Consider the following 20,082-nt stretch of genomic DNA (forward strand, 5'->3'; position numbering starts at 1 on the left):
AGGCTTAATTTGCATTTTGTAGGTCTTTGAAGAACCAAAAGAGAAATCTATTGATGTATTTTGCTTTATATAGCTTTTTGCAATTGAATTGCAATACAATTTTTATGAGATACGCTTTTTCCATAAGAATAGTAAGTTTTTATAAAGATGGTACCCTAATTAAACAATTTATATCTAAGTATATATATGTGTATGTACACTTATATAGTATAATATTTTGAACAAATAAGAAATTACTACATTTTAAATATATATGTAAATCAATTCTATTGAGTCACATTTTGGGTTTGTTAACTGTTATCTCGATCAACAAAATCATTACGTTCTTAATAAAAATAAAAATATAGCTATGGCAATTTTTTAAAAGATACTCATAAACGTTGTGTTGTATATATTATGATTTCAATATAAAAAACAAATTTTTAATTTAAGTGATAATCAAATTGCATATTTTTATGTAAACAATTAATGGTTAGCTTGGTTATGATTTCTTTAGTTGAGCAATTTTAAATAAAAAATGTGAATTTTGTATTTTATAATATAATGTAAAAAATATAAAAACTTTTATCATCAGAGTTGGTTTGATTAAATGGGATTTATTCTTTCTTTCTTAAAAGAAAATTTAAATAGAGACTCAAATATTAATATAATATTCAAGTATTCATACTCGGTAGCAAAAAATTCATTTCCTGTGAAACAAATTGCAAGATGGTCATACACATATATATTTATTTAGTTGATGACATATACATTTCATTTTTATGATGATTAGATTAGCAGCTTAGATAAAATAATTAAAGTAATTTTTTTTAAATTTTGTAGCCTTCTTTTGGTTTTCTATATGCATTTTTCTTATACACAACAAGTTAAATTTTTGTAAGCGATGTATGTAATTGTTGACATAAACCTAAATGTGTCACTCTTAACTTTTGGTTCGATCATAATTACATCACATTTTAAAAAAGTTTTTATTCCATACCTACAAAAAAAAAGGAAAATGTGCCAAATGATGTAATCTGCTAAAAGTAATGTGCATTAAAATCGTTTAAATAATGCTAGTTTTTATTTTGAGATATAAAATTTTTCTAATTTTTTTATTTTTTTATTTTGAAAAGTAAATTATACAGTAAAATGAAGCGAAATAGAAATACTGAAATGTGTTATTAAATTAATAAGATGTAAAGGCCGAAAACGTATTTGATATTTAAATACATATGATATTTAAGATTTACACAAATAATATTGCGAAGTTTCTATCAAATAAAGTTTTCTTCTATATAAAATAAAATTAAAAAAAGGTAATTGTAAATAAAACTTTATTTCGTTCAGAATTTCAAGATTTAGTTATCAAAAATAAAAATTCTTGGGGTTTTTTTTGCTAGATAACGATTTTTGCCACTGAAAATTACAGTTGTAAATTACGGATATTGTTACGCGCATTTGATTTGTGATCTAACAGTGAAGTTAGGTTAAATTTACTGGATGTTATTAAATTAATATAACATTAAACCGTCACAAAAGTAACTCATTATTTTATTTTTAATTTATTTGTAAAAAATTAATAATTGATAATATTGCAATAACAAATAAGTTTTGTATTTAAGTATACCCCAAATGAAATTGAATGTATTTGTTTTTTGAAAAAGGATAGCGAAAAGCAGATTAATTGAAAATATGAATTTGGAATATAATAGTAAGGTATAATACTAATTTTTGATGTTTAGATTATTTTTATTAAAAACTGATTGCTTGAATTAAGATGTTTATCTATACTTATTTTGTATATTAAAAGGAGAAAGATTTTTAAAGTTCAGCGTACATTTTTTCGTTCACATATGATTTTAAATAAGTTAGTAATATATAGTTTGTTTCACAAAAGAATGCAGAATCTTCGTTTTAATAAAAAATTTAAATATTTAAAGTTATATAAGTATATTTATAGAAATAACCTCGTTTTTTATGATTTCATTTTATACAAAATCTGGAAAAATTTTTTGACATGAATAAAAGGATAAAGGAAAATTTTCAACTATTATTATCATTTGCTATTTTACTTATTTTCGTTTTTACTTATTTGTGCATACTCTAGAATTTTTCTTTTTTCATAAAAAATTTTGTTGAATCCCTTGTAATTTGCGCAGAAAATGAGATATGGTTTTTCCGTGACAAGAATCTCAAAATAATAAACTTTTAACTGCCTTCAATATAGACAGAAAAATGATATTTAAAAACCCTAAAACAAAGTTAACGCCAGATAGTCTTAACAATATATTTGCTGAAGCATCTATTACATTATTATAGTATGTATATTAAAGCATACACTTAAAATACTCTTTCATTATTTTATTAAAGGGAAATGTATTATTTGTCCATTATCGAACAAGTATCGCTTTTTGTGAACTATGTATACCTTATAGCAAGGTTTGCCCACCTGAATATAGAATTTGCATAATAATATCTTACGTAATATGCATGTACCCATAAGAAATCAAAAAAAATTTAACACTAATTTATGTTAGATTTTTTTTATTATAGTGTATGTAAATATGTATACATATACATACTTGTGTTGTGTTTACCATAAATAGGTATAAGTTGATATTGTCACAGGGTTCTTTGATAGAGTTTATTGTTTTCAAAAAAGACTTTTTAATTTAATGTTCTTTAAACAAAATTATACCAAATTGTGCGTTTCTATTTCTCTTCGGAAGTTTCGATTTTTCCTTTATAATAAACAAATTACATTATCTATATAACGTATGTACTATGTATTTTGTAAATAATTTAACGTAAAAAATGCAGCTAACTGGAGAAACATGAAATTTACTTTAAACATTTAGTTTTAGTAATTAAAAATTTAATTTTTTTTTATTTAAGTATGTTACAGTGAGTTATTTTTCTTTGCTTAACGGTGAGCACGGGCTTCGAAAGTTTCTAGATTTGCTCACCGTATACACAATAGAAGTCAAAGTAATTTCATGAAGAACAACGTGTTAATTTTGTTTTAACGTTTTTGAAGATATTTTAAATTAGCGTGATTTATACTAGGGGCTTCTAGTAAAATTTAAAATTTGAAAAAAAGTCACAGTTAATTTGAGTCAAGATAATTAAGGAGCCAGATGTTATAATTTAAATATTAGAAAAATACTCTATATACTTTTTAATTTGAACATTATACTCTATATATACTTTTTTATAAACGTATATATGTATTATATAAGTCATCAAGAAAACTAAAATTAAGATAAATATTTGTAAAATAATTGAGAAATACAATCTGTAAAAAAGTATACCAAAATCTATAATATTTTTAATAATTTCATTGATATTATAACCGTACGAATGGTTAAAGGGTGTATTTAAAATTAACATTCCATTTGTAGCGCTAAGAAATAGACCTCTGACATAAATACATATAGAATATGCATTGGACGTAACAACGATTTCTCAAAAAACTATCAAACTAGGCTTACCAAATTTTCACCAATTAAAAAGAGTGGTTACTGGAAGAACTCTATTTATTTTGGGTAGAGTCGAAGCAGTGTTAATAACCGTCAATACAGCTCCAAAAATAATTTGGAATATTTTGAAAACTGTTAAGCTAATACTATTAAAATGTCGCATGAATAATTTTCATAAAAATTTGGTTGTGGTGTATAAGTTCTTGGGGTTAATAAATGATTGAAATGATAATCAAAAGGTAAAATAAACTATTGGTATAGAACCAGCCATGGCTAGCTGTGGTGGTCGGAGGAGAGGAGTTACTTTGTACATATCTCGTTTTAGTAATTAGTTTACAAAATAAACTACTTCAGCTGTGGTTGTATATATTTTTAAAATAGCTCTGTAATCAAATCAATTTTTTTCGTTTTGTAATTTTTTAAAAGTAATCAGTATACTTTTAGTTGTATTTTCTGCTTATATCTAGCATCTTTTCCGTGGTATCTATATGACAACTTTTCTTCTGAAACTCTATTGTATATTTTTACGGGTTTGCTCTCATATTTATTAGCGCGTCCGGGCGTTTAATTTATATTTTCTCCTATAATTTTCTATAAAATAAATGAAATTGCAAGAATCAAGTCAGCCCTAGAAGTTTTCGTAAAAGTTGCATTTTTTTGAAATTCTCAAAAAACGTCATGTGTCTTATGTACTACATATCAGAATAGATGTATACATATACATACACATATACAGCTTCGTGAAAATATAAAATAATCATATAAAACCTTAAGTTATTCTAATCAGAGCTTCCATTGTTTGTGAAAATTATTAAACCACTTCATTGTTTTCGTCATCACATTTAGAAACAATTTAAGATTTTTTTTGCTAAGACTGTTATGTACATATATAGATTTCAATAAAGTACATATGTATGTGTTTAAATATACAACATCTTTTTATAAGTGTCTACTTGAAAAATATAAAAAACAGTTGAAATGGGGCTAAATCATCCTAAAAATTTAACAAAGTTCTACATATTTACACTGTAAAATATATGTGCCTATATCCATATGTAAGCATATATTTATATCAAATATGTGCATGCATGTTTCAAAACAAATACATAGGCATACATAAAAAAGAACTTACATAGTATGCATGTATGATTTATTGTTGTACATTAATAGATGTATGTATATTTAAAAGATTTGAAATAAAAAAGGATTATGTTGAGAATATGAACAACACGGTATATTAATATTTTCATTTACCTACCTGCGAATAAACATTTCAATATAATTTTAAGTAATATATTATTCGTTATGATATTAGTATTTCGTTTGAGAGTGTTTTTTACAAATAAAAATCTTTAAATGTTAGATATCGGAAATTTTTTAAATTTTTACTACAACTTTATCCTAAACGCAGCTAGATTTAGAAGCTTTTACAAGTTGAATATTATAGAGTTTGAGCGAAAAAATTAGTACCCACATACATACGTCCATAAATATATGTCCATATAATAGAAAAACTGAAATATGCAAATTTTTATGTTTCACAATTATTTAGTTGATCAGATAATTATATCTTATGTATTTTTAACTTTTCTCCTTCTTTTTGTTTTCAAGAGCAAACATATACTTTTTTTATTTTTTTTGAGATGTACAAATAAGTAAATGCATGTGTGTATATGTTCATAACCTGCAAGAAAGACTGTTGATTTTTTTAAAGCTTATTGTATTTGCTTCAGTTTCTAGACTATGAAGAGAGTGTATGATAAAGTTAAAGAGAAGTGATGTAAAGTAGAATATGTTGTAAAGTGTTTTATAATATTACATTTGTGCTATTTGAAGTAATAATAGAGGCATACCTATGTCTACTATATACATAACTACATGTACGTATAAACTTTATCTGTTATACACATTCAAAGTTTACCTGACTAATAAAGAATATGTTTGCGTAGTCGTACATTTATCTTGTATTTTTTTCTTTAAATTAGATCATTTTTAAAAAATAAAAATTCTTATATTTCAAATCGTTGTTATGATTTTAAGGCTACTGATTGATAAAATATCGGAACTTTTTGAAATAAAGATAAGGTTGGACTAATATAACATTGTGGTTTATTTAATATGGAATATACATATATACATATATTCACAAATGAATAACCAATTGTTAAACAGAAAAATTTAACATTTATGCGTAGATAACTTTTGATTTATCGCAAAGATTTTATATATCTATAAGTCGTATCTTTCATATTACACAAATTTCAAAAAATGGGTTGATTTATGTAAGTCTTTACGTTATCTTTAAAAAAATTAAACTTGTAATGAAATAATAGACAACCGCTTTACGTTTATAATAGACAACCGCTTTCAAACCTTTCTGAACTTCTTCAAATAATTCTTGTAAATTTTTAACTTCTTTCTATTTTACAATCTTGTCAACATCATTCCACAAATTCTCAATGAGATTGAGGTCGAGGCTTTGTGGGGAGCCAATTCAAAGTACTTATTTTTTCATCTTTTAACCATCTTTTACTGACCTTGCCGGATGTTTTGTGTCGTTGTCATGCATTAAGGTCCAGGACATCGACATTTCTTCATCTACATGATTCACCATCGTATTTTTCAAAATTTTCAAGTACAAATATTGAGTTAAATTCTATTTAATGTATACATTTGGATTTATACCGCATCGATTTATCATTTCCACTTCAATGCCTTATTGTTTTGCTGTATATTTTGAGTTAAACTCGCAAGCTTTAGAACGCCATACAGCTACTTTTCGTTCTGAGCCCATTCTGTTTTGAACTTGCTTTCGACTTACCATAACACTTTCTTCCAAAATGAAAGGAGTTCATCGATATGTAACTCCGCAAAACTTAATCTCTTTAAACAGTTCTTTTCAACAATACAAAGGCCTTTTGCTTGAAACATAACATTTTATTTCACCATCATGTTACCGTCATTCAATAGTATCTTGCCCTATTTCAACTCGATACGAGCTTTTTTAAGACTCTATGAATTTAAGAGGCGAAGTGAAAAGGGTTTCCTTTTGCATACCTTACTAATATTCTATCTTCAAGTGCAGTAGTTTTCTCCGACTACTTAGTATTAGTTGCGGCTCGAAAATAAGAACGTAAACAAATCATCTGATTTTTTTCTAAGAATTGACGGAATCGGTCTTTATTTCTGACTGGTATAAATGTACGAGTATACCTGTCGTTATGCCAATTCAGTTAGTTAACACTGATTCCTTTCATTTTCCAATTTCTTATGGTGAGGTACTTTCTTATGGTTATAACTTTAAAAGGGCAAATTTTAACCTTTTGAATAATTTCTTTTTTTCTTACGATTTATCTTCAATATAAGTGATATTGAGTTAATGACGATTAAGTTTTATGAAATAATTTTAACTGCCTTTGAATTAATTGTTCCGATTATAAGAAATATGTATATTTTAAAAGTTTTGGTCGACATTATTCTTAACCCTAAATGTTTTTGGAAATTTATTAATAATAAGAAGTGGGAAAATTTCTTAACTTTTTTTATATTCATTGGCTATTCGAATAGTAATTCTGGTACTATTTCTAAATTTTTTCGCTTAAATTATACTCGACCACTCCCTTCGTTGCTAACTTAGGCAAATTTCAACACATTAGGAACTACCCAAGAACCACATTTGCTAATTTTCACAAATTCCACTGCATACATACATACATACATGCATATGTAAAAATTTTTCTTGTGATAAGATTTTTTATTTCATTATATTACCAACATTATTTCATTATATTAAAATTTTAACTCCTTACATGCATACAATATCAATACATACATATATGTACAAATTTTTCTTGTGATAAAATTTTTTATATAAAGGAAACCACCAACATTATTTCATTATATTAAAATATTAATTCCTCTTCTACCTTTCTATGAATTTGATTAGCTTATTCAGGCGTAAATTTTTAATTAAGATATTAATCTTTTAATATCTATTTTGTATAATACTTTTCGTACAAATTATATTTGAAAAGTATTACAAAATTAATGTTACAAATTACTCCATTTTTAACATGTTTTAGAGCTTTTAAGTTTCCATAGCATCATTTACCAAAGTTCGAGTAATCGTTTAAGTAACTTAACGACCAGAATTGCGGTGCTTATATTATACTATGATAGTGTTTGATTCCACTCCAAAACGGAGTGATTTCTTAAAATAGACAAAGTCAATGTAATAAAATGTCTTCTTCTCAGTTTCGAATTCATCTTAAAAATTCACTTTTATTTTTATTAGTTACTTTCCGTTTGCTGCAGAACTTATTTCCATAGCATCATTTACCAAAGTAAGTAACTTAACGACCAGAATTGCGGTGCTATATTATACTATGATAGTGTTTGATTCCACTCCAAAACGGAGTGATTTCTTAAAATAGACAAAGTCAATGTAATAAAATTTCTTCTTCTCAGTTTCGAATTCATCTTAAAAATTCTCTTTTATTTTTATTAGTTACTTTCCGTTTGCTGCAGAACTTCATCAAACTAAACTTAAAAATTTTTTGACTATACTATAAATTTAAAAAGTTGTTTAAAACAATCAACTATTAAATAAACTATTAAAGTAAACTATTTTTTTAGTAGTTTTAGTTTCTTCAAAAACTGAGGAGGGATTTTTAACATGTTAGAAAGAGTTCAACAAGAGGAGTCTGGACGTATTTTTACAATATTACAGAAACTTTCTGTTGAACTTTTCTAGAAGAGTTGATTTTAATAATATTTTTATAAATATTCAGAGATTTATACATATTAAGTTTGATATTAAAACTGATTTGTAAACAAGAAATTCGAAAAATGTGTAAAAAAATGGGAATATAAAATTTTAATTGTAAACAATTAACTTATTCGTGAAAGCTGCATTGAGAATTTAATGAGAATTTAATTTGACCCACTTTCGTAAAATATTTACTGTAAGACTTTATTTGTTTACAAAAAAAAATTGCGAACTAAAAAAATACAAAAGAAAGGCCATTATTAACCTTAGACTAGTAAATATTTAGTTTTATTTATTAAGGTACGCAGCTATAAATAAATATTATATACATATATATGTATGCATATGATATATATGTCTGTATATAACTAAGTAATAAATAAATTTAAAATTTAATTGTTCACACTAAATTTAATTGTTCAAACAACTAAACAAAATGTTATTTGTATAATAACAAAATAGAACCAATTTTTGTATCCGGGGTACAATTTGTATATATAACATTTTGCTTTATATAATTTTACTTTATATGTATGTATGTATGTACAATAAATATATTTGCGAAATGTTGGTTGCTAACGAATTTTTTGACCACACAATTCATATTTTGCTGAAATTTCTTTCAGATTTTACAATTTCTATTTTTTAGTATTTATCTGATGGCTGTAACATTATAATTGAAAATATGCTAAATCAGGTTTACTTAAAAAATACGTTTTCTTTAGTTCTACCTTAAACAATGAATAAATCCTGATCAACTATTTCAAATATGTATCTCAAAAACATATTTTGCATTCTAATACATTAACATATAGAAATGCAATACCTTAAGGCGCAAAGAATATAAAAATGAATAATTCAAAGTTTTAATTTTGATGTTTGGCCTGTGCATAAAGCTTTAACAGCTTTTTGTTAAGAGCTTACGTACTTTTGCAAAGTGTATTTTCAAAAAAATCATTAATAGAGACAAAAAAAATATCATAAATAGAGACAAAAAAAAAATATCATAAAAATATGTACATATTTGCTTGAATGTAATTAAACGGTTATTGAGTTATAAATCTGTAAGTCATAAATACGAAATCATTATGTAGTTTGTTTTACTTTGTAAAAAAACTTTTCTGTATAACAATTATTATTCATACAAATTTTCTTTTAAGAGATGAACTGTGCGACGCTAATATAATTTTAACATTTTTCTACAATAATTATGCACAAGTATATACAAATTATAAACAAAAAAGTTTTAACTCTTGTGAGTTAAAACATATGAAAAATTTAACGAAATTTTAAAGTTTAAGTGTAATATACTGAGAACTGAATTTTATACTACTTTCTTTTCAGAGATTTCAAGACACAGACCTCGTATTTGACGACATTTTCGAAAATGAAGATAATAGCAAAAATATATCGGAGACAATAACCGACTCGAAAAGTAAACTTTTATACGATAACGAAAAGCAAGAAATTAAAAGTGATGTATACTTGACAAACGAGCTTTTTGATATTTCTGAAGAAAATGATATTGATAATGACGCAAATGCGAACATAGAATTTCCGATTGAAAAGGAAGATGATTCGCAAAGCTCCAGTTGGTTGGTTCGTGGTGTAAATCGTGTGAAACGGGAAATATCCCGTATGCTTGGCAACAATGATGAAGGAAAAGGAAGAAAAAGAAATAAAACAAACAAAATTGAAAATTTAAAAAAAAGTAAAAAGTTTAATAAATTTAGCAAGAAGACAACCGATATTGATGTGAATGTAAATAAAGATAAAAATAGTTTTAAAAAAAGACGAGATATTTTTGACATTTTCAACTTTGGAGATTATTCAAAAGTAGAAGGCTCAGGAAATGACGGTGATGATAGTGAAACTGAACCATTGGATGTTAATTTTTGTAAATTATGAAATAATTTATTTTTTTATAATTAATAACCACACGATATTTCTTTTTAGATCGAGTAATGTTTACATCACGTGAACTATGGAGCGAGGGATTTAGAGAGCGTGCTTCACACGATTTCCAAAGGTTACAAAAGCAAGTAAAAAATGGTTTTGAAATGTTATTTAACGACAACTATGCACATTTTACTGATATGGGTTACGATCTAGAAGCAACTTTAGTTGAAGCAACGTAAGAAGAAATAAAATTAATTTATTTCATTTAAACATGTTCAGTTCTGATAAGTCAATTTTTAGTCAAACCAATGATCTTTTCAAAACATACTTGACTGCAGATTTAAAAGTAAAAGGCAATGTCAATGCGGATGATTTATCAGATATTATTGAAAATAAATTGAATTCGCTAGAATTAGGGGACCTTCTTGTACAGAGAGACGAAAATTTTTCATTTTTAAAAATTTCAGGTAAGTTGAAGTGGATGTTTTTTTTAAGTATTAAAAATAACGTCAGAATTGGATTTAATTTATTAAAATGAAACAGAAAATGAATTTGACGATCCTAAATCAATAATTCATCGAGTTAGTTCAAATCAATGTATTGGTGGATTTCAATGCGTTAGGAGTAGAGAATGCATATCTCCTAATCAAAGATGCGATAATTTTCAGAATTGTCAGGATGGCAGTGACGAAGAAAATTGTGAAGGTACTAGTACAAACTTGTACACTTAATTCTAAATTTTGGACTTTTAAATAATTATTATAAGAACGGTAAAACTTACAAATAAAATAAAACTATATCGTTTGCGATTTGCTACTAACACTCTCAATTTGCTTATAAAGTAAAAAAAAATTTAATTGAAAGTCCAACATACAAAATTGATATTACATATGTACATACGCATGCAATGTTGTTCTTGTTTGAAGTTGACTGATAAACTTCTGAGGGTAAAACAAAAATTGTTATAAAGTGAAATCGCTTTTTTTATAATATAAATTGATTTCTACAATTTTGAAGAAGCAAAACTAACAAGGATTTGTTATAAGAATGACTACATAATTTTTCTTTTATCGATCAGAATTTGAATTAAAGACTTAGGTTAAGGGATTATTATGAGCTTTTTTATTTACATTATGTATATATAACAAAGTCAATTATTCTTCAATTATAATTCCATTTATATACATAATACATATGTATGTACATAATTTCATTTATGTACATATGTATGTAGACAAATATGATATATGTATGCATAAAAATATTAAGATATAGTTGCTTTACCAAATTGTAAATAATGGATGAATGATTGTGTATAATCTTGTAACTAAAATTTTACTAAAATATAATAAAATCTTGTATTTAAATTTTACTAAAATATGTTCCACAATTATGATAAAAAACAACATCATTTTACTTGTATTTAAAAAATTTCCATTTTAATTAAATTAAGGTAAAACAATAGAAAAATAAATTTACAATTTTCATAAAAGAAAGCAGTATTGGAAAACAGTGCTGACATATTTATTACTGAATATTTTAAAAAGTAAAGAGTTCCAAACATCTGGATAGAAACGCAATTTAATTAATTAAATTTTTTGTTGTGACTCACAATTGAATTAATTTGGAATTTGGTATCTCTTTGAACACTTGAACAACTTGATAAAAAAGGATAAAATAATTTCCGTTTGCTATTTTTTTAACATACTCGTATTATACAGACTATATTTTTTTTTGAAGTTTTGTTATCTTATATACTTTTTTTAATTTAATAATACGTTCCCGCATTTGATTAGTTTAAGTTCCAGAATTTGTCAAAAGCCTGGATTTTTAGTAATCCATTTTCCTATATGGTAATTTTTCTTGTCATATCTGCTTTTTAATATTTAACAAAAATTTAAATAATTTTTCTGTTATTAAATGATTTGGAATAAAAATACATAGTACAAAAAACGCATGTATATAATTAAATAAATTAATGTTAAATATTAATACATGTTACAATATTAATTTGAAATTAATATATTATGTCGGTAATTTTTGTACAATCTATCAAAGTGTTTTTCTATGGTGCGAAAAATAAATGCTAAATATGCTATAACACAGTTTTAAATACTTCTCAGACTATAAGAATGTTTAAGAAGTTAATGCATCACTTGTCAATTTCAAGGTTCATTTATGTTTATGTGTTGTTCCTCTTGCTTGTATACTCTTTGTTACCTAGTTACATAACTTAATCTAAATTCGTTAAATTTCAAATATATATTAGACCATATTTCACACCCGCATCCTACGGAGTACGAAGTTAATACTTGGGAAAATGTAAATACAGTTAAGGAAAACGAAGCAAGTGGGGACTTTGGCTCGGAAACTGAATCATCTATTGGTCATAGCTCTAATCGCTGTGATGAAATTTTCGTTTGCCCAATATCTGGTAAAGAAATTTGTAATATTCAGCTTTGCGATGGTAACCAAGATTGCCCACACGGCGAAGATGAAAATGAAATGAAATGTGACGAAAGAGGTGATATTATTAAAAAAAAATAAACTTTTAATACTTAATGTGAATATTATTTAATGTTATCATATATATAGTTCTTGAATTGTAATTGTTAATATTAAAGATATTCATGTTGAAATACATTTTTTTTAAATAAATTAAATCATAACTTAGACATTTAGACCATATAAAATTTCTATAGCTTCATAAAATTCTTTGGTCTTAAAAATTTATTTTTGATTATGTATGCCTATATTATATATTTTTAAACACTATCTAACAAATTTCAATTAAGGTTTGTCGTACTGCGTATATATATTATAATAACAAATTATACTCGTATACTAAAAAATTGGGTATTTATATACTTATTGAGTGAATTATTAACAATCCTATAAAAGAAACGAAATCATTATATCGCTTACCGAAAAAAACGTAATACATAAATTAATATCAAAAGTATAAAATATGCATAAGAATATATTCAAGTAGGATTTGTTAGCATTTTCTTCTCTGATACCCATAATTCCGAATCGTTAATAATATTACATAATTATAATGAACTTGATATAAAAAAATGAAATTTTGTATTTTTTGGATGTATACATAATAAAAAGAAGTTTTCCATAAAAATTTGCCGGTAATAATTGTCCAAATGGAAAACATTCGTATGCTTTATTTTAAAAAATCTTCTCCATTTTCTCTAGATATTAATTGAACTACACATATTATCTATATCGTTTTACTAAATTGATTATGAATATTTTTTTTAGTTTACACATTTATTCATACAAAAACAGTTCATTTGTTTTGTTTCAGTTCATTAAGTATGTTATATTCTTACATTTTATTTATTTTTTTAAATTTATTATTTAATTTTTGATAAAAAAAAAAAAACCAATTTAACAGGATGTCGCGATGATGAGTTTTCTTGTGATAATGGCAGTCATTGCGTTCCATTATATAAAAAATGTGATAGCTATCCGGACTGTGAAGATTATTCAGATGAATCTGGATGCGAAACTAAAGGTATGTATACTTGATTAAAAATTTGTAAAATTCGTTAGGTTCGATTTATGTTATGTGATAAAATATACATTTATATTGATTTCTATAAATGTATTAAAGACTAAAATGTTTTTTTTTGAATTTTTGTTGTTAGTCATTGGTTGCTACGTATTATATGCATTTTAAAGTATATTTTTTTTTTGCCACTGTATTATATAACGTGCACAATCAAAATTAGTATTGTTTTATTTAAAAGATTAATTTTGATTGTGCGTGCATGGTCAAAATTAGTATTGTTTTATTTAAAAGATGTAAAAAAGTTCAATTAATTTTCGCTCCTTATTTCATGCAGGAAGATATTGAGATTATATTTAATTTTTTACCGTATTTAACTAGTATTTTTAACGTCTGTAGTTGACTATCAGTTTTGGAATTTTGTTTAGAAATTTTCGGTTTAAATTAAGTTTTCACTTACTTATACACTATATTTTTGAGCAATAACCAAAACTTTTTAGTTGTTTTTGTTATTATTTTTTGGGGACGTTTTTAAACTGTGTAATACATACTAAAAATGCATTTAATGTACATAATAAAAAGCTTATTTCATGATAGTCTTATTCTAACCTTTTCCTTTAAAATTATACAATAAATATAAAACATTTTTTGAATAACAAGAATGTCGAAGAGATGAATTTACTTGTGGTAACGGTCAATGTATTTATGATTCTCAAAAGTGCGATGGCTATAAAGATTGCGATGATGGTACAGACGAAGTTCATTGTTTTCAAGGTAAGTAATGTTTATTCTTATGTACATACAAACTTTTTGAATTTTTGGCGTGTTTTTAATAATTTCCTAAATTTGAAATTACAACATAGAATTAGAATGTTTGCCTCATGAAATGTCTTGTGACAACAATACAAAATGTATTCTAAGCTCTCAAAAATGTGATGGATTTGCTCACTGTACGGATAACTCAGACGAATTTGATTGCGAAAGAAAGGGTATGTTAGAGATAGTTTAAATTAACGCTTAAATTCCATTTAATTAAAAATAAATTCTATTGTATATACAAATATAGTTTTTAAAGTTAATTGACGATGCGATAAAAATTTTGTGTTTTTTGATTATGTCATAATTTCAAACATTTTTTTTATACTTTAGTTCTTTTGATCAATATTTTGAATGTTTAGAAATATTACAAACATTTTTGATTAATTGTTTCAAAATGGAAAGTGATTTACTAAAATACATAAAAACATACATATGTGTATATACACAACACGTACTTACATAAATTGCAATTTATAATTGAATCTGATAAATATTTATTACTTCTAGAAGTGTTTTATTTTTGTTTTTTTTTTGTTTGTGATACTTTGATATCTAAAATAATGTAAAGCGGAACAAAATTTTCGAAGACAGAATTACATACAATATATATGTATCTATATTATAAAAGCAGCAAACCTAGTTTAACATTTGTTTTGTCAAAGATACAAATAAATAAGTTCGCTTAAACGTACCTACTTATGTAAATGTTTTGTTCTATAATATTTCTCGGGAATTAAAGGACACAATTCAAAATTTTTACGCTCTTCGAGGGATAAATTCCCTAAAAATATAATATGGAAAAAAATAAGAGTAGAGAGTTTAAACTCAATCTGGTAATTCATTTAAATGTTCGTATGCCTTAAGAGTGGTAATTCATCCAAAAACTTCGTATAAAGTTAGAATAGGATTTTTCAAAATGCTTATGGGTATAATTAAGCTAATGATTTTCAAACTAACCGAGCGCACCGACAATGCGTGTATTTCTATTATTGCATGTACAAATTTTCTTTCGCTTTATTATCTTTTTCTTTTAACATCTTTTTTCTTCTTTTTTTGTTTAACAACTTTCTGGCAATTAACTTACACGTTCATTATCTTATAATACTTGCACTTTGATATGAAAATACTAAACTTAAGACTGTGCCAGAGACCAAATATCTTGCGATGGAGGATCAGTTTGTATTAGCCGAGGACAGGTGTGCGACGGAATTTTTGATTGTAAGGATACTTCTGACGAGAACAATTGCGATGAAGGTACTTGAAAACTTTCCACGAACTTAATATTTTTTTTAATTTTTCAAATTTTATGGGTCACTTGGTTTTTCACTATAAATATTCTTTTTAAATATGCATTAATAATATGCAATATTTTTGAATATATAAATGTATTTATACACCTATGGATAAAAAAGCAAGAATATTATCGAAATTTATATTGTAGAAAATATAATGAACGAAACTGAAAATATTGTTAAATGCACAGTCTGATTTTACACATTATCTAATATAAGATGTTAGATGATTTTATTATTTCGAAGGATTTAAACTTAATGTAAAATAGTAGTAAAATTATCTGTAGGGTTTCTCTTAGCAGTTTAGCGATAATGTAGTGTGTTAATTAATGAAAATTATGTCCTAGTATTGGAACCTAACACAACAAGAATATCTCATTGTAAAACAACAGATTTCGGAAAACCACTGTTTAAGATTTATAAATGTGTTTGTATTTTTCATTAGATTTAATCAAAAATTTTGTATATTATAATGATGTTTTTGCAGAAAATAAAATTTTTAATGCAATTCTGCTATTATCCAAAAATTAGTACTAACTAAGGGTAAAAATGTTTTAAGATTAGTTATCAATGAATATGGTCTCAGTGATGGATAAAAATCCAAAATGGTTTGAATAGCTTTAATTTTAATTTTAGTTACAAATTTTAGTTCTGCAATTTTTATTTTATGATTTTTAAAAGTATCTAAAAACTTATGTATGCATTTTTTATACTTCTTCTTTTCAATTATGTTGCTGTATGTGTGCATCCTTTTTATTTTGCTACAAATCAAATATTATGTTAGAATGTCATCACGATGAATTTTTATGTAGAAGTGGCCACTGTATACAATTTTCGCAAAAATGTGATGGCTATGACGATTGTGGTGATGGTTCGGACGAAATCGATTGTATAAGAGGTAAGTCGTTTTTAAACATTATTTTTGGAAAATTCAAATCTAAAATGTTTTTAAATATTTAATCATATGTATATGTACATATGTAGATATTCACACACATAAATATTATGCTATGCGAAAATATTTATAAAAGTGGTAACTGCAACTAAATTGAAAGTTAGTATTCTAATTTGATATTTAAAGATTTATAATTAGTTTTATATTAAAAAAAAGTATTCACAAATTTTTTTTCTTTTCAAAAAATAAAACTGACAACACCGTAAAAATTTTGTGTTTTTTGTGATGATCATACTTTCGAACATTTTCTTTATACTTTAGTTCTTTTGATCAATATGTTAAACTTTTAGAAATTTTACAAACATTTTTGATAAGTAGTTTCAAAATGGAAAATGATTTACTAAAATACATAAAAACACATGTGTATACACACAAACATAAATTGCAATTCATAATTGAATTTGATAAATATTTATTACTTCTAGAAGTGTTTTATTTTTGTTTTTTTTTTCATTTATGATACCTTGATATCTAAAAAAAATGTAAGACAGAATTACATACATATTTATATTATAAAAGCAGCAAACCTAGTTTAACATTTGTTGTGTCAAAGATACAACCACCAATTTCACTTATACGTACATACATACATATACACATGTTTTGTTCTATAATATTTCTCGGGAATTAAAATACACACTGCAAAATTTTTACGCTTCTCAAGGGATAAATTCCCTAAAATTATAATATGGAAAAAAATTAAAACAGAGAGTTGAAATTCATTCTGGTAATTCATTTAAATGTTTGTATGCCTTAAGAGTGGTAATTCCACCAAAAACTTCGTATAAAGTTAGCATAGCATTACAGAAACCTTATTAAGATTACCATAGTGTTTTTTATAGAACTAAAAAGCTTTTAAAGCGAATAAATTTTTGTTCATAATGCATACGTATACATTTATGTATAAGATATCATTATGTACAAGCAGAACATAGTTCAAAAGGAACAGAAAATTATTAAATATTTATTTAGAAAAAAAACTCGACAAATTACTAAAAATTTAATCAACCAACAAAGTTTGTTAAGGGAGGACAATATTATTTATTGTTACAAGATGAACACTTGGGACTCTTTTATTTATATAAAAAAATTTGAAAAAACATATTCCCATACACATGCTATACATAGTTCATACTATATAACTATATAAAGTTCGAAGCATAAATTTTTGTTAATATAATAATTTCCAATAGAATTTTGTCTTTACATTTACGCACACATGTACTCCCTAAAGTATATGTATAATAATATAACAAATAGGGCAAATTAATTAAAGCATACATTAAAAAATTTTAAATTATGTAAATTCAGTTTTTTATTTGTTAAATAACTCATTTTATTAAAATGACTGTAAAATCAATTTAAAATAATTGTAAATAATAAATGTGTAACAACACTCGCTACAAATCTGATATCTACGCTAAGTTCGAAAAAATCATTAACTGCATTTTTCTTTCATTCTCTTTTTTAATTCAAAAAACATTCAAATATTTTGTACAATTTAATGATTTCTTCTATATACGTATGTATACATACACATTTGTATAAAAACCAATTTGAAGCAAATTAATTAAGTATTCCTCAATACCTCCATGCGTCATTAAGCAAATCAATTATAATGTTCTAACAAATATGTGCATTTTACATATCTGAAAGGAAACTGTCCAACACAAGGTTTATAAAACAGATTCTGGTGTTTGATGCATGGAACTTCGGGGTTACGCTAGATACAACTTTAAATAAATTTAAAAATTTTTGATTCTATATTGTATTAAAATATAATCAGACCCTCATAACATTATGGACTACAGCTTAGGAATATGTTTTTTTTGGGAAGAGGAAATAAAATTTAGAATTTGAAAGATTAGGTAAAGAAAAAAATTATTGCTGTTGAACAAACCACCCATAATCAATCACACGAATAGAAATATTATCAACAACCTGTGAAAATTGTATGAATATATTATGATAATAGAATTTAAGCAAAATTTTATAGACGTATTTAAACCTCTGATTAAAATTTATTACAAGGTTGCTGTATAAGTTTTCTATATTGTACTTATTCTAAAAGGTGTTAAATTTTAATACACAAGTACATACGAGTACTAATACATGAGTAAAGACCAAATGTGATTTTCAACTTCGACAAATAAAATTGAAAACCACATTCGTTTTGTTTTTAAAAACTTATGTAGGCATACTGCACTGCGGTAAACATCAGATTTTTAACAGTTTTTGAGTTGGATTATCTCATTCTCCTGTAAAATGGAAAATACGGCTTCAAAAACGGATGAATTAGTCTTGTAATTCAAGTTTAAAGTATTCAATTTTTTCATAAATATAGATAGAAACAAATTTGAAATTTTTTTTCGTATATCACAACTTCTTCTTATAATATTTTAAAAATGTTCACATAATTAATTTAAGGTATTATTAGCTCAGCAACGTATATTGCAATTAAAATCAATTAAATAATAAGATGTATTCTACAATATACAATTTATGCACTTATGTACACATTATAATCAGAAACAATATTAGAAAATAACTTAAAATTAACTTAATATAATAAAATTATAAAAAAATTTTAAGAATTTGATATTATTATTTAAATTTGTTTTTCTAGTTTTAATAAAACTTTCTGTCAGATTTGTCGTTGGAACGTCAGAAACTTGCATATTTAAATTAAACCGTGATAGAAATATCATTAAATGTTAATATCAAAAATTACACAATAATAAATATTCCAGTCATGTTATCAAATTGAATTATTGATTACAAGATCAATTTTCACTTACAAAATTGTGCGAAATTTTTTTCATAAAAATTATACCAGGTATAAATAAAATATTTTTGTGTTTAGAAATATTTACAATTCCTATTATTTTCTTGAAATGTACTGCAGAAGCTTTTAATGTTGAATTGCATTGCATTAGCTATTAATAATGGTGTATTGATGTATGTAAGTATGACAAAAAAAACTTATGTACATACACATTCGTGTATATGCCACATATTATTTATATATGAATTTATTATGAATGTGTGTTAATTAATTTTTTAGGCACGTATGGTAGTACGTATAGTGTTGTGAAAAATTCACTATGTACTATTGTATTTAGAGTGATATACATACTATATGTACACATATATGTATGTATATATATAGCATTTTATATGCACATTAGTTTTTAGACATATATATATTTTTCCAAAAGGTAAAGTGATGAGCAGTTATATCCTTTTGAAAAGTAAGCTTTTTTTATGCAAATATTTTATTGGCTACTGATAATATCGGTTCACAACATTGTTTTGGTCAACCAATTCAAACCTATTTTGTTATTCTCAAATTTAAAATGTTTTCT

At 24.9% G+C, this 20,082-nt stretch overlaps 1 protein-coding gene across 25 annotated transcripts in view; it reads left to right on the plus strand.

The window, feature by feature from the left end:
• LOC129607630 (basement membrane-specific heparan sulfate proteoglycan core protein) overlaps nucleotides 1–20,082 on the plus strand; it is a 132,706-nt gene that overhangs the window by 19,759 nt on the left and 92,865 nt on the right. For 18 of the 25 annotated variants that reach the window (XM_055518733.1, XM_055518724.1, XM_055518735.1 and 15 more), the window contains exons 2-11: nucleotides 9,574–10,126; nucleotides 10,186–10,363; nucleotides 10,429–10,595; nucleotides 10,672–10,833; nucleotides 12,398–12,652; nucleotides 13,538–13,657; nucleotides 14,312–14,425; nucleotides 14,515–14,640; nucleotides 15,608–15,724; nucleotides 16,547–16,660. In XM_055518733.1, the coding sequence (XP_055374708.1) occupies nucleotides 9,574–10,126; nucleotides 10,186–10,363; nucleotides 10,429–10,595; nucleotides 10,672–10,833; nucleotides 12,398–12,652; nucleotides 13,538–13,657; nucleotides 14,312–14,425; nucleotides 14,515–14,640; nucleotides 15,608–15,724; nucleotides 16,547–16,660 (1,906 nt within the window). The remainder of the gene's footprint in view (nucleotides 1–9,573; nucleotides 10,127–10,185; nucleotides 10,364–10,428; nucleotides 10,596–10,671; nucleotides 10,834–12,397; nucleotides 12,653–13,537; nucleotides 13,658–14,311; nucleotides 14,426–14,514; nucleotides 14,641–15,607; nucleotides 15,725–16,546; nucleotides 16,661–20,082) is intronic. The other 7 variants (XM_055518741.1, XM_055518750.1, XM_055518727.1 and 4 more) reach the window with 6 other exon arrangements.

The sequence above is a fragment of the Condylostylus longicornis genome, unplaced genomic scaffold (assembly GCF_029603195.1).
Source record: "Condylostylus longicornis isolate FDR11 unplaced genomic scaffold, ASM2960319v2 ptg000028l, whole genome shotgun sequence".
Lineage (NCBI taxonomy): Eukaryota > Metazoa > Arthropoda > Insecta > Diptera > Dolichopodidae > Condylostylus > Condylostylus longicornis.